We start from the raw sequence: 16,230 nt of genomic DNA on the forward strand, positions 1-16,230 counted from the left end.
CTTTTCAGATGCACTTGCATAGAATTTGTTCTGCTGTGGTTTTTCATTTCGGTTTTGCAGAGCAACATTTTGTTTGGTCTCTGTTTAAAACATTTCCACATTTTAAAACGGGCTCGATATTTTTGTAGTAATGGCTGATTTTCAGCATGCCTGGGAGCCGACATCATTGGGGAACATAAGAAGCATGACGAATTGATGCATTCCACGCGAATAAACTAATTTATCTAATTGATTTTGTCAACGTCATTGCAGTCCAACTTTAGTGCAAATAATAAAAAAAAATTACATGCTAAAAAAATTAATCATGCCCTACGACCTGTATGTAATTCTGTAATAAAGAATTTTCCTAGCAAGTTTAGTCTTTTTAAAGCTTTTCAAACTACTTTGTCAGATGTCAGTCGGCGTTAGACTCTTTAAAGTGAGTTTTTTTTATTTCTATTCAATGATTTACTTGTCTGTCACAGTAATTTGTTTTACACTGAAAGTTTGCATTTTAATAACAAATATATTTCATTTATCAGACCTGTGCTAGACCTATACTATATACAAGGTCATCTGAATAGCCAGTATATGTGAGCCACTGTTTCTGAATGTTCATTTTGTCTTTTTTTTTTTTTTGGAGAAGAATTTTTGCGGACTCCTGTTGTTGGGAATATGCCGGAGTTGCTGGTTAAGCGCTAAGTGGACAGATGCACAAGCTACAGTAATGCACAACCACGAACAGATTCCTGGAATTCTCCACTCCTACACTGTCCACTCCCATCCAGCACACATCACCCTCTCATTTCTCTTTCTTCGTGTCTGCAATGTGTTAATATACAGTAGCTGTGCTGCAAACTCCTCTTCAATTAACAGCTACTGAAACTGAATGTATGGTTCACATCAACATTAGTCCATTGTCATTCTCTCATTTGTAAAATTATCAACTAAAGTGCACTTGGGTGCTTTGATGGCTGTTGTAAAACTTCTTTGGGCGTAAGTGAAAATGTGGTGTAGGTTTGAGTGATAGGATCTGGGGCAGGCATTTGAACTAATTACCACCAACCATGGTCCATTACAATAGAAATTAAAACACTGATCACAGGTCAGGGGCTTCGCCTTAAAAATAAACTAATTTTCACATCTCTTCTATTAGTTAGCTAAATAAAGTAACATGTCCTACGGTTGGTTTCCCAATCTAATGGAAACTACAGGGAGAAAATTCTCATCTGAATGTAGAAACAGTGAGTAGTTGAGAGGATACAGGAAATCACGTTATGCTATTATAGCTCATGATACACCAGACTCAAGAGAAACTAGCACAGGTTTGCTGGCCAACTGAGGTTAACCACCAGCTGCCATGTCATAGGGTGTCTTTTCTGAGGGAAACGGTACAAACTTGTTTTGTTCCCTTAATGATACCTGATTGGTAACAATGTTTTTGTGTGGTTTGGAAGACACATTAGTCTTAGAACAATGCATTCGAAATTGCATACTCACAAGTACAAAGAAGTATGTACTTCTTTTGAATAAGTAATTACTTCGTCACTGTTTAAAAAAAAAAAAAAAAAAAAAAAAAAAAGCATTCTATATACAGTAGTCAACATTTGAAGCTGTCCTAAAACTTTCTTCTTAGGACAACTTTGAAATATTTTGATCCGCTTCAAATGTTGACTACTGTAGTATGAATGTAATCCGGATGTACTACATTTGCCATGTTATCATTGTCATGTGACCTACAGCATCAGCATAGTTTCACTGCCATTCATAACTTTTCTCCCATGGCCGAATCTCACCGAAAATAGTAGGTCTGGGTACTTTTCACCCACTGTTTTATGAATACTGTGAATTTGCACATACTACTCTTTTCATATACTGTTTTTGCCTACTATATAGTAGGGAAGTATGCGATTTCGCACCGTATGTTGTAGCATGGGCAGAGTAAACGCGAAACTGTCTGCCTACAACTCACCCAGAAGTGTAATGACCTATGAATTCTGCAAAAAAAGGAAGCAGGCAAATAGCTCGAACTGCAGGACAGTTTTACCTTCATTAGCGAAGCATTTACACCCAACCAGGAAGGCACATGCTCAGGTCCAATTTAATGAAATTTCAGCCCAAAAATAGCCAAAAATTCTGCTCACTTCTGCTGACAGCTTGCCAACATATGCACAATTATGGGAACCTTCATTTGAATTCCACATAAGAAAAGAAATTGAATTTACTTGGTTCCAAAACATCCAAATGTACTCCAGCATGTCCCATCTATAGTGATTTAAACTGAATTCGCTCATTTGCTCTGTCAATACTTCAAAAATGTTTTATATTCAAGAGTGCCGATCTAAGCTTGGTTTGAGTTCGTATTTATCCAATTTCAGAGTTTTTTTTTCCTGTTTATTCAGGCTCATTGAAATTTATATTCACAGTTTGCCTTTTTTTACAGTTTTTCTATGTAAACGTGCTGGACGGATGTCTTTGACCATTGCTCTCGCGTTTTTTGCAGCATCTCTTTGTCAATTTAAAGTCCCCCTGTAGTCAATAATTTTAACTCTACACCCTTGCCTCATTTAGTATACACGGATGAATATTCAAATTAGTCCCCGCCTCCACTCAATCACACAAGCTCAAACTACCTGATCCATTAGGTCAACTTTACTGTAGTAAACGACAACGCTACATGATGACAAGTGGAAATACTGGTTTAATTTCTTCCATATATGTTTGAACCAGAAACTGATTCAGAAGTAGAAGTGAAAGAGTGAATTATACAGGCTCATCTACAAGTCGATTTATCAAAATAGAAATGCATTTTATGCATTGCTCTCTACATCGGACACATAACGGTAATTAATATGATTAGCCTTTTGCTTGACTTCATGATCAAACAGCTAATAATGTGTTGCTAATGTTACACAAACCATGTTCCTGTTTGTCATCCGAGTCAGACAGCATACTCAGCAATTGTGTTGACTTGAATTTGCACATAGTTTGTTTTAAAGCATATTAAAAATCAAATGTCAGTCCTGTTTTAAGGGATTGTAAACTGATGGGACAAAACATCTAATATGTCAAATCTTGCAGCGTTTGTATTGCAAATCACTACTGAAAGTACATCAACTGATTGAAGATAAGAGAAAAAGAAACACTTCTACAACAAGAGGTAGTGTAAATGTATTGGTGCATATTTTACCAGTCAAAAGTTTGAACATACCAACTTATAATAATTCTTTTCCAAATTTCATATGAATAGCAGTCATCAATGTATGAAAAAAACAAATGGGATGTAATTATCAAAATTAATATTTTATATATATATATATATATATATATATATATATTAGTCAAACGTTTATATTTGCCTACAGTGTTTTGAAAGACAAAGATTCTGACAAGTGTGTCCAAACTTAACTTGTAATGCAGGTGTGCTTGTTATATATCTACAAATATGACAGTAAAGTCAAATTCAGTATGTCAGAAAACAGTAACCATACTGTACATGTATATTTATAAATATAAACCCATTTCGTTCTCTATATATTTTATGCATACTATCCCATGTGCAGTGGTGTGCATTGTTCTGTATAGTATTGCATTAGAGTATTGTATTTTTTGTTGTGTTGTAGCATTGACTGTGTATCATGTAATATTTACACTGTATTGTTTGTGGTTTGGATTGTACATTGAGTGTGTGGTTTGTTCTTTGGAACAACTCACTGATTCCTAGTAAGTGTAAATTTGTATATCCGTTCACGTGAAACCTCACACACATACACACACACTCCCCTGAGACTTCAGCAGTGGCGTTGAAGAGGACAGGTTGTCAGCCTGCTGTCAGTGTGTATAGATCAGTGGAGAAGACAGACACACACCTAAAGCAAGTCACACCACCGAACCTGACCCAGGATCAGCCAATAAAACACAATCTGGGTTAATCACAGCAGCCTGCAGGACGCAAGGGGACCTGCTGTGACCTGCTCGGCTCCATCAAATCAATTCCTTTCCTGGAGACTTCAACAAATCTACTTTGAAGTTTGGGAGAGGAGGGCGACTAGTGATTCGTCAGAGCGGGCACTGTGCGGTTGAACGAGCACTGTTTGTTTTAGAGGGGTGCAGAACCCCAAACAATCATCGGTTGATTGGTTACACATTAACGAGGGTCTGTGAGTGTTTGTGCTAACTTCAACACACGTCCCTTCATGTAGAACATGCTCAAGATCTTCCGTTATTATTGTTGAATATTGAGATTCAATGATCAAAAATAAAGAAATGGATTTTCATCTCTGTAATAAAATCAAAATGAAATGCATCTATTTACATAATTATACACAGGGACACTTCACCCAAAAATGAAATTTCTGTCATTATTTACACTCCCTCATGTAGTTTCAAACCCCCACAGTTTCCTTTCAAGCTTCAAAAAGGGCGGAAACCACCATAAAATTAGGCCATACAACTTTTCTGAAGCCGTATGTTTGCCATGAGTGACCAAATTTGGGTTTGAACTCAAGAACCAGATCAGTCTGTTTCATGAATGAATCATTTAGACCAATTATGAACTGGATTAACTGATCCATTTAAAATGATCTGACTCAATTTGTTCACACATCGGGCATTGCTTTTCTCATGAATGTACCAAGAAGAGCTAAAGCAGATGTCATGATTTTTAGTGAATAACTACACATTTCAGTCTTTTCCTCACACAAAGCTACCAAACTACTTCAGCAGACTTGTAATATATACGGGCAAACAATGTGGTTTGTATGAATCACTTTTATGGTGCTCCGTATGTAGTGTTTTGGTTCACCTTTTGTTTTCTACTGAAGAAAGAAAAACATGAGTTTGGAGGCCGAATAAGTTATGACAATGTTAATTTTAAACTATTTAAGGCTGATTTATACTCTTGCGTAAAATGTACGCCGCAGCTACGGCGTAGGCTGTGTGTAGCATGCGTAGCCTAACGTGCACCTTTTCAAAAATGTAACAACGCGTCAATTCTACACGGACCGCAAGCGCTGTGATTGGTCTGCTAGAACCCCTCCCTCAGGACAAAAAACAGGCGCAGAGCAATCAAAGGAGAGCGAGCATTTTCAACTTCCATAGGAATGAAAAACGCTTAGGGGACACGCGCCGTCAAACTGTAACAAATGTTGTTGCCTATTTGCGCCATCACTGCTGAAGCTTCTCTGACAACGTACATGACAAGCTGCTGCTTCTTCGGTTTTGCCTTGATACTCAACATAGCCGCGGACACTGCCTACTAGTGGTCTGCATGTTGCACGTGGATGCGGACAACGATGCAGAAGTATAAATGAAAACCGACACATAGCCTACGGCGCAGAGGCTCTGGCGTAGGTATAGGCAGAAGTATAAATAAGCCTTTAGGTTGAATGATAAATCAAATTTATTCCAAATAAAAAAAAATATCTGTAATCGAACCACATCATTTAAAGTCAAATCAATTCAAAATCAAAAATCAATTCTTGCGCAACATTTTTTCTTGTTGAATATCCTATTTTACTCTGAAATACGTCACATTAAAAAAGAAAAATTGGTTGTGAATGGTGTTTCATGTTGACTTTAAGCCGGAAATAAAGATCACAGGAACATTCTGCCAGTGCTGGTGGAGGGCAGGATTCGTACATTAGCGAAATTATCAAATTAATGCTCCTCTACGTTGTCTTTTAGCTAGAGTTTGGGAGACAAAAGCTCCTGTGGCGTGAGTGACAGCCACTGTGTTTCATCCTCAAGAGTGGCCATTAAGACTTAATGTAGTTCAGCAAACACACACTCTTGAGCCTGCCCTAAGGGTTTTAAGAGCAGGAGTGGTTCAGGGTTGTCCTCCCTCTCCTATTCAGAAGACTGAACTTAAACAGACAAAAGAGACAATTACCAACCTAGGACAGAGGGAGAGAGAGAGGGAGTGAAGAAGACACAAACTCACAAAGGAATAAGCCAAAAATAACATAACACACTCACAGACCCACACACATTCAATACTTTGACAAAGTGATTGAGTGTGGGCAAAGATTGGGTTTGGCGAACCCAAAGCTTTTATGAGTTTCAGTGCCATTCATAAAAGCTCTGGTTTTTTTGGAGGAGGTATTCTACCACAAAAATGATACAACTCACACACACTTCACCAAAACAACATGTTGAGGGCATAAATATGTATGGATGCATCAAAATATGACAAACTACACTCTAGAAATTCTAGTTTTTTCTCAGCTGAGTACATTCAAATGAAAAATTCAACACTGCATTCTATCTGCAGCCATTTAAAACACTATTTTTACATAAATCGAGAGTCATTATGACTAAACTTCAATTAAAACTATCTGTACAGATAGGCACGGTACGGTAACAGACATCCCATCATTTTTTTCACTGTCCCATCATAATATAGATATTAACACACACACACACATTGGGCTTTCATGTTTTATGGGGACCTTCCATAGATACCCATCACAGAAAAGTTTCTGCATTTTTAGATTTTCAAAAAACATCACTTAATATGATTTATAAACTGTTTTCTTCATGGGGACCAAAAAATGTCCGCACAAGGACACCGATTTTGGATATTGCCATTTTTGTGGGGACATTTAACGTAGGGTATACTTGAACCACACACACACACAAATCTGGAATTTCATGAGAATGTGTATTATCAATGTTCTAAGTATGTCTCAGTTTCATCATGCAGTTCGGTTAATATTTAAGTATAACCATCAATACTGTGTCCCCAGTGTTGAAAAGCACAGTCTCATTAAACAAAAATGGTATTTTGTTAATATCAAATAAAAAGCATCTGGCATTATATCATAGCGCCATGTTGTATTAACTCTTTCCCCACCAGCGTCTTTGAAAAAAGTTGCCAGCCAGCGCCAGCATTTTTGATTATTTTCACAAATGTTTCATGGCCCCCAGAGTTTTGAGGCAGGCAGTTTTGATTTATATGTTGTTTAATGTTGATGACATCTAATATTTCATATGCATTTGCTTATATATGCCATCACTTGTTTCTGCTTCTTCTTCACCTGTGTTTTGATCAGGAGATTCAGTACTCTTCAGAAGATGCGTAATAGCGCCCCCTACATTATAACAACGAAAACACAGAAAGCCGGAAAATTCCATCAATGGCTGGGAAAAGAGTTACATGAAAAAATATGATGCCTCAAAGTAAAAAAAAAAAAAAAAAAAATGGCGCCCCCCAAAAAAATCAACAACTGATTTGGGACACTTCTGAGTAGGAAATGAAGGTCAAATACTAAATGCATTACAGTCCTGTGGTGTGACATGCTAAAACACATCTAAAGCTACAGTACTTTAAACCATTGAAATGAACTAGAGCAGAGGTCTTCGACCCTGCTGCTGGGGACCCACTGCCCAGCAAAATTTATTTCCATCCTGCTTCAGCACACATGCCTGTGATTTCCAGGTGATCCTGAAGACCTAAAGATTAGCTGGTTCAGGTGTGTTTGATTAGGGTTGGAGCTAAACTGCAGGACAGTGGCTCCCCAGGAGCACGGCTGAAGACCTCTGAACTAGAGAAATAATAACTGATTAAAAGTGGTTGAAAAACTCTAAAGAAATTGTGAACAGTTACAGGACCTAAAACATAGACTTTACCTTATACAAATATATACATTTTAAAGCAGGGGAATTTGTTAATTACCATCCAAATTAATGTACTCTCTAAGGCACAGCCAACTAATAGGATTTATTAAGACACAGGGGCACAGAGGTATACAAAGGCATACAGAAGCCTATAAGACAGTTTTTAAGCATTTGATGGTAGCAAAAGAGCATATACCATCCTATCAAGAGCACAAATGAGTCCCAAGCCAAGAGTCCCTGTATAAGATTCTATGGAAACTCCAAGGTTTGTGGACACATAAAATACAACAGTGAGTCTTGAAGCACTCAATGACAGCACATACAGCCTTTACCATTCTAGCAGGACCACATACAAGTCTCTATAGATCCTCTAGAAACATCAATGTTTACAGAGAAAACATACAAAAACTCCACTATAGCACATATAGCCCAGCAGATAAGTACCTAAAAGTCCCTACAGGACCCTATGGAATCCCTGACCTGTCAAAACCTATAGGAGAGTCTTCATGCCCTGCACATAACAGACAACATACATTGTTCTAGCAGGAGCACATCTATCTCCCAGTGGGATTCTATCAAGACTATGGAAACTCCATGAGCGAGAGCAGCAGACCACAGTGTGACTTACGGGATAGAGAGTGTCCTCCCTTGGGCAGGTATTCGAACAGAAGCGGGTTCTCCTCTCCGAGCATCTCTGCCCCCAAAGACAGCAAGCTGTTCTTGCTCATGAGGGCGGCACGCAGGTTGGCCACCGAGCCCCCTCTCTCCTGGGCCACGGCCTCATCCCGCTCCCCGGACAGAAAACCGCTGTCCCCCGCTGCGGCCTCCTCCTGCTTTACCAGGAGGTCCATGCGCTCGCTGCGGCTGTCGGACATGTTGGGTTCCGTCACTTCTGCACCTGAGAGGAAAGAGAAAGAATGTTAATGAATTCTCAAAGACACAAATATACACACGCACAATACAAGATGGGAATTTGTCTACTAACTTGCAAGAACAGATTCAAACCAGAGCACAGTAGCGTTTTTTGGCACGGGCGAACCGGGCAGCCAGGCATTTTTTCATGATATATGGGGGGGCGGCATGAGCAGTTAATAAAAATAATAATAATCCTCTGCGCTGCCGCCACAAAGCGCTTTTCTGTTATCTATCATTTCACTGTGTGGGAAATTGGCGCCCCTGCTTGCTGAGAAGGTGCCGTGCACAGAAGCTGCGTGAGAAGGGGGAAAGGGAATGGGGAGCGGGGCGCGGCGCGGCGCGGGGGACAGTAAAAATAGGTAAAACAAAACGATTATGTGGTCACCAAGGTGAAATGGTTTAGTCTTGACTTTTGGTTGTGAGTGACAGTGTAGGGGGGTTGGGAAAACTGTTGATTGTCAAGTGCCAAATAAACACAGAGATGGACAGGAAAAGGTCAAAGCCATCAGGTGCCCAATTTAGAAAAAATGCTCTCTGTTCCTGTTACATTTTTTATATATCTGATTGTATATATTTTTGGCACATTTATGTATATAGTGTATATTTATTTAAGTTCTGATAACTTAAATACTGTCATATTTTGTGCAGAATTGTGTTCATTGTCTTTTGGCAATGTTGGAGGTGGAGATTGTGCACGTTAAAAAGTGTGTTTCCTGTTGTAATTGCAATAGTTAAATAACTGGATTCTCTTAGGTGTGTTTTTCAAATGTTTTAATGAAGGATTTGTGCAATTGAGAAATATAATTTTCTCTTTCACTTATGTTGTTATAATAAAATATAACTGCAGAATTTTTTTTTTTTTTTGGGGGTTGCGCTCGAAGGGGGTCTCGCCCAGGGTGTAATTCAATGTAGAACCGCCACTGCCAGAGCACTTGCATGTGTGATTTGTGTCTGCAAATGTGTAAATTCAGAATTCTTGATTAAAATGTTTAGCATGACAAATATGGTGTAAAAATTAGGGCTGCGCCCTAATAGTCGACTAATCATTAGTGGACAAGAAGAGGCTTAGTCGACCAAAGTTTTATTTTTCAGTTAGTCACAGGAAAAACCTTGTGGCGAAGTGACGCAGTCTGTGAGGGACAGATCGTTAACGGAGGGTCCTTGTGGTGATTACAGTATGTTGGGCATGAAATCCAAATGTTTGCCTATCATCCATCGACCTCAAATGTGGCTTATCATTTGATACATGTAAGTAGTAGCAACTTTACATGGCAGCTCGCTCTAACGTTAACCTAGATAAATGTGGAAACAACTTAAAATACTCTGTCATTTTTGGTCATACCGATAATATACATCATTCGAAACTGGGTCTACTTTTATTTGTGTACACTCACAATAACAAGAAAACGTTGTGCTTTTGTAAAATAAAGAAAACAAACGGGATGCGCTTTCTGCCGTCTAGGTCTCTGTGAACTGGAGCACGTCACAAAAATGAACCAAAACTCAGCATATTGGCTACTCGCCTCACAGGCATGAGAAATATTTCTACTGAAAGCTTGAAATGTCTACTTTTAAACAAATGAACTCAAATCGAAAAGAAATACTCTCTGTCTATGTAATCCGTATGAAAGGTGCATTTCTCTCTATAGGCACGTTACTGCGGAGATGACGAGTCAGCATCGTCAACTTCATCTTTGCAGCCGACACTGACTCAGAAAGCACTAGTTTATTAATAAATAATTAAAATGTCTCCTTGCTATTTTTTCCCCTACACATTCATAATCATTCCTTTCGCCGGTGCTTTGCGGCAAGCTTTATGTGTGCGCTTGAGCACAGAATAGGCTATATTACGCCTATATTAAATTCTAATTATGGTTTAGTATATATTTAAGTAATTAAATTAATATATACGTGTGATTAAGGCTTAAATAAAAAAAATAAAAAAAAATCTATATTTTCCACTTAACTGTCTGGGACTTTTATTTGAACAATACTGTACTACTTCTTAAAATCCCAAGACTGATCATGACTTTGACTCATTATTTTCTTCATGTAAAATGAAATGGAAATTCATTAAATTTATTTTCTAAATGCATGCATTTTTACGTTTTTATGAAATATCCATTTATTTATTTTTTATTTTTATTTTTTTTTAAATGTTGACCTTGTCATTTTTAATCAAAATGTCACAACTTGATCTTCTGGTGAAACGGCAGACTTCTCTATGGTGCCGTATGCAAGTTTTCTCCAATATTTCTTTAATCATTTTGTCTGCCTAATCTCCGCCCCTTTCTTAAAATGGACTGCAAGCTTGCATTCAGATCTGCCTCCATCCAATTAGCAACCAATTGATTGAACCAAGTCCAGCCCTACATTTTATTTAATCTGTTTTACTCAGATGTATATCACAATATGGAAGAAAATATCTGTCGCTCCTTCTGATTCACTGAGATTTTAAAACTGAAATATACCCAAATCAATCCGAATCAAATCAAATCAAATTGACTTAGCAAAATGGAAGTGAATTGAATTCCAGCTCTGAATAAAAAACACAACTGATAAATGACACATCAAAAAGAGAAACCTATTTGATCCCTGCAGTTCAATCGTTTTAAACAGAAAAAAAACCATGTCAGTCTTTACCTCCCTATTCATTACTACTGTCAAATCAGGCAACACAGAAAAGGCTGCCAAAACACACATGTACACACTTCTCCTGTCAAAAGACAAGGACGACTGCTTGGATGTAAGGATGTCCAAACTGTAAGAACAACGGTAAAAAAGTGGCAAGACAAAACAAAAACAACAACAAAAAAAATTATTTACCAGCAGAGAGCCAGAAAGGCTTGTTTAGACTAAACTGACAGCCTAAAGGAGAAGAGCTTCTCAAAACAGCTGTCAGTGAAGCTCAGATCAGTTGAAGCCTCAAAGCAGCATGAACGACAGCCCAGCCGGCAAACCGCTTCAGTCATGGCACCGCAAGACCCGCCCACAACCTGCCATACTTCACACCACTTAATTACACCTTACATTAGGACAGCATGCTTGCAGAAAATACACATTACGCTCTCGCGCACACACACACACACACACACACACACACACAGCTAGGCTCTGAAGCGCTTATTGTGTTTACACAGTATTCTCTGGGGTCTGGAAGAATAGACAGAGAAATGGAGACAGTGTGAGGGGATGAAACATAATGAGTGTTATAAACCCCCTACCTCAACACACACACACTGTAACTTCATCTGAGGGCCTCCCAATGACAAGCATGGCAACTTTATCAACTTTGAGTTTTAGAGGAGGATTTGGCTCATTTCCAGAGAGAGAGAGACTCTGTGTGTTTGTGTGGTTCTGGTAAACCCTGTGTTATGAGGACAAAATGTCCCCAAAAAGATGGCAATATCCAAAATCCTTGTCCTTATGGGGACGTTTTTTGTTCCCTATGAGTAAAACGGCTTCATACTATCATACTAAGTGATGTTTTTGTTGAAAATGCAGAAACTTTTCTGTGATGGGTTTAGGGGTAAGGTTACGGTTACAGTTTGTACATTATAAATATCATTGTCTATGGAAAGTCCCCATTAAACATGGAAACCCAACGTGTGTGTGTGCGTTTATGTGTGTGTGTGTGTTTTTGTGACATATCAGGACACAAATTTGTATAATGGGTATGACATAGGTATTGCAAGGACAGGGTGACTTATGAGGACATTACCCCATGTCCCCGTTTTTCAAAAGGCTTATAAATCATACCGAATGAGTTTTTTTGAGAAAGTAAAAATGTGCACAGTTTTCTGTGATGGGTAGGTTTAGGGGTAGGGTTGGTGTAGGGTGATAAAAAATACGGTTTGTACAGTATAAAAACCATTACGCCTATGGAATGTCCGAACCAATTCACAAAAACAAACGTGTGTGTGTGTGTGTGTGTTTGTGTGTGTGTGTGTGTGTGTGTGTGTGTGTGTGTGTGTGTGTGTGTGTGTGTGTGTGAGACGCTCATGAAGCAGTGAACCCATAAAGATCTTATCATCTCTTCTGGTGTCCACAGCCTGGAGTTCACAAGAAGGTCACTCATCAACAACTGAGTCTCCATCATTCAAACCTACTCTATTTACTGTAACATTTGCATTAACAAGCAAATCTGATATTAATATTTTCTTTTTGGAAAATAAGTGCTGTTTAGGCAGATTCTGTAGATTTTACGTTTCCAATATTAGTGGTCTTGCTAAACTCACATAAAGCTTGTTAGGAAAGGTCAATGACAAATAAAACGTGTTTAACAGACTGTTCAAAAGGGTGTTCAAGATAAAGAAAAGGTAAAATGCATTTAAAAATATAGTTGAAAAAACAAAATTGCTGAGTTCTTACAAATTTGTTCATGTTGTTATATATCAGTTTCAACAATGGTTTTTAATTTAACAATCAAGTTTGAACAATAATGACATTTACATCCCTAATTAGCCTTGTCATGTTATAAAAAGGTAAAAAAGGTCTTGAGGGCCTCCAGGGGTCCTCTTGAGATCATTTTTCAAATAGAAAATATGCAGTGAAGCAGTTTTCTTAATACGCTGTAAGAAATAATAATACATTCCGATTTACTCAAGGTTTTCTTTTCAAGAATTTCATTCCACTAATGATTTTTTTTGCTTCATTATGATATTCAGTTGTATCACCCTGACATTTACCCTACCTCAAAAAACAAAACAAATGCATTTTAGTTTGCAAATTCAATACACATTAATCATAGAATAGGTGTATTTAAGTCATCGTATGTGTGAATTATTATTATATCTGGGGGAATAAATGAGTGTCATGTCATTGACCCATAAAGTCATGATCAGTCTGTTCCACTTTAGGGTTTATACTGGCCATAAGATCCTCCCATTTTCACAGGAACTGGTCTGGTCTGACCAACATGTAAGGCAAACAACCGCAATTTGTTTTGTTGAACATGCTATTTAGGGTCAGGTTTATCTAACTTTTCTTTATAACCATCACAAGTTGATAGCACAAAAATAGACTTAAAGTGGAACAGAGTCTTGAAATAATTGCAAAACAGTGTTGGTGCATGACTGACTGTATAGAATATTTATTTAACTTGCCACTATGTGACTTAAGAAAAACGGAATATCTAGTTCAACCAAATAAAACTACTAACCTGGCATAGCTGCCAGCCAATCAGATTGGACCTGGCAATGTGACAGTCATTTCAATAAAAACCACAAAAACAAAAAAAGAAGACCATAGAAAGAAAGAGAGCACATCTTATTCTCACTGTTTGAGGTGCTGAAAGAAGCAATTGTGAAACAGAATAAGAGAGAGGATGTGGAAGATGTAGAAATGAGTGAGGAAGCAGAAATGTGGAGGTGAGACAGAGAGAGAGATAGAGATGTCCGCTACTAAAAAAAGATAATTTCAACATAATTTTATCATTTCAAGATCATAATTTGGTTAATGTGTAATTTATGAAAATGCTTCTCATTCATAGATTCTGTGCAGCTTCAACCCTGGTTTCTTTAAGAAATATTGAATGTGTGTTCATGAATATCTGACTGCGTGTGTGTAGTTCATTTGCCACAGGGGAACATTCCACTAAAACCAGCGGATTAAACGCAATTCAGAGAGGTGTGTGTGTGTGAGTTATGTGTGTGAGCGGGAAAGTGTGTTAATGGATGCACCCATCATACAATTGACCCTCACCGACCCAGAGCTTTACAAACAATCATACGATCAGCCGAACATAACGTGTGTGTGTGTTCTTGTATATATGGTTTATGAGGACACGAATGTGTATAATGACATGGGTATTACAATGTAAACATGGTTTAAACTAAATTGTACTAAATTGTGTTTTTTGAAATACCAAAAATGTTTTCTGTGATGGGTCGGTTTAGGTGTAGGGTTAGTGTAGGGGGAGAGAATATACAGTTTGTACAGTATAAAAACCATTACGCCTATGGAGAGTCCCCTATAAACCACATATTCAAATGTGTGTGTGTGTGTGTGCGCATGTTTTTGTGACATATCAGGACACAAATTTGTATAATGACATGGGTATGACATAGGTATTACAAGGAGAGGGTGACTTATGAGGAAATTACCCTATGTCCCCATTTTTCAAAAGGCTTATAAATAATACAGAATGAGTTTTTTTGAGAAAGTAAAAATGTGCACAGTTTCCTGTGATGGGTAGGTTTAGGTGTAGGGTGATAGAAAATATGGTTTGTACAGTATAACAACCATTACGCCTACAGAATGTCCCCACAATTCACAAAAACAAACCTGTGTGTGTAAGAGTGTGTAAGGTGACTATATTTAGAAAAAACATACAGCAAATAAGATACATGTTGTTGGAATTATGGCTTAGCAGTTAACACACATGGTCTGGACACATTGAGCCTTGGTGATCAAGTGGGAAATATGGATTTTCTCAAACAATGCCCATCTAAACATTCAGTCAGTGAGAAATAGTTTGCAGTTTGGCTGGTAACTTTACTTGGAACAGCAATATATGCATGGATTAAATTACAATAATGATAGTCTACCTGTAGATGGGAAGTAAATATTGTTGATAAGTGAGCAGAAAAGGTAAAAATGACAAGCAGGAGAAAGAAATGAGCAAAGAGTGGACAGGTTACACACACACACACACACACACATACATTGATGTGCACAAACACTCAGGCAGAGTTAATTAAGTTGGGGGAGTGGGGAGACGGGAAGCGGGAATTCATTAGATAAGTTCACCCCTCATCTGTGGGCCGGGGCCACAAGAGTCAATCAATAAAATGGATCTGCCGCTCCCAAATGCCCCAAGACCCGACGCCCACAATGAAGAGAAGAGAAACTTGCCCCTTTGACCCCGATTTCTCCCCCTACACACCTGCCCTGACCTCTCGCCCAACACAAACACATTACAGCCAACACAATACTGAGGCATGCCGTTATTTTAACCACCACATATTCCACTCTGTTGCGCTCTATAGTATCTCACCGTTCATTACATCCCACTCAATGCACCACATGGAGATACAGGAGGGATCATTCCCATAGTCGTTATGAGCCCACTGTGATACACATCTAAATGTACAAACGCACTCTACATTAATGCATAGGGAACAGCCTACAGACAATGCAGAGGTATGTGTACAAGTCTATAAGAAAATACTTTCTCTTATATAGGCATCAACAGGCAATACGAGCACAGAAGGTTTAAAACACATATAGAAACCTATAGGAGAGTCTTGCTGTTCCAGCGGGAGCATGAGCAGTGCCAGTCCTGCTCCATCTGGTACCAATGCTTGGAAGATATGCAGAGTCATAAACATGCATAACGGCAGACAGAAATCAACATTAACAAAGTACCAGCTTAGCATGTGTAAAATGCACAAACTGCCAAAAAAAGGAACAAGGACGTTATAAAACTAAAAAAAAGTAAAAAAGACATCTTCTTTAAAGCAAGTGGTTTCAAAAGGGCCCAGGGACCTCCAGGGTGGCACAAGAGTGATCTAGGGTCAGTGAAACCCCCTAGAATTCAATTTAAATTTAATTTAAATTATTTCTTTGAATTTGAAGGGTTAGTTCATCCAAAATTAAAATTCTGTCATTATTTACTCACCCTCATGTCGTTCCAAATCCGTAAGACTTTCGTTCATCTTCGGAACACAAATGAAGGTCTTTTCGATAAAATCTGAGAGATTTCTGTTCCTTCATTTA

General features: G+C 38.2%; 1 protein-coding gene across 3 annotated transcripts in view; it reads right to left on the reverse strand.

Annotated features, from left to right (window-relative positions):
• zbtb46 (zinc finger and BTB domain containing 46) overlaps positions 1-16,230 on the reverse strand; it is an 89,798-nt gene that overhangs the window by 17,939 nt on the left and 55,629 nt on the right. For all 3 annotated transcript variants that reach the window (XM_051879763.1, XM_051879762.1, XM_051879761.1), the window contains exon 3: positions 8,225-8,494. In XM_051879763.1, the coding sequence (XP_051735723.1) occupies positions 8,225-8,494 (270 nt within the window). The remainder of the gene's footprint in view (positions 1-8,224; positions 8,495-16,230) is intronic.

The sequence above is a fragment of the Ctenopharyngodon idella genome, chromosome 22, assembly GCF_019924925.1.
Source record: "Ctenopharyngodon idella isolate HZGC_01 chromosome 22, HZGC01, whole genome shotgun sequence".
NCBI lineage: Eukaryota > Metazoa > Chordata > Actinopteri > Cypriniformes > Xenocyprididae > Ctenopharyngodon > Ctenopharyngodon idella.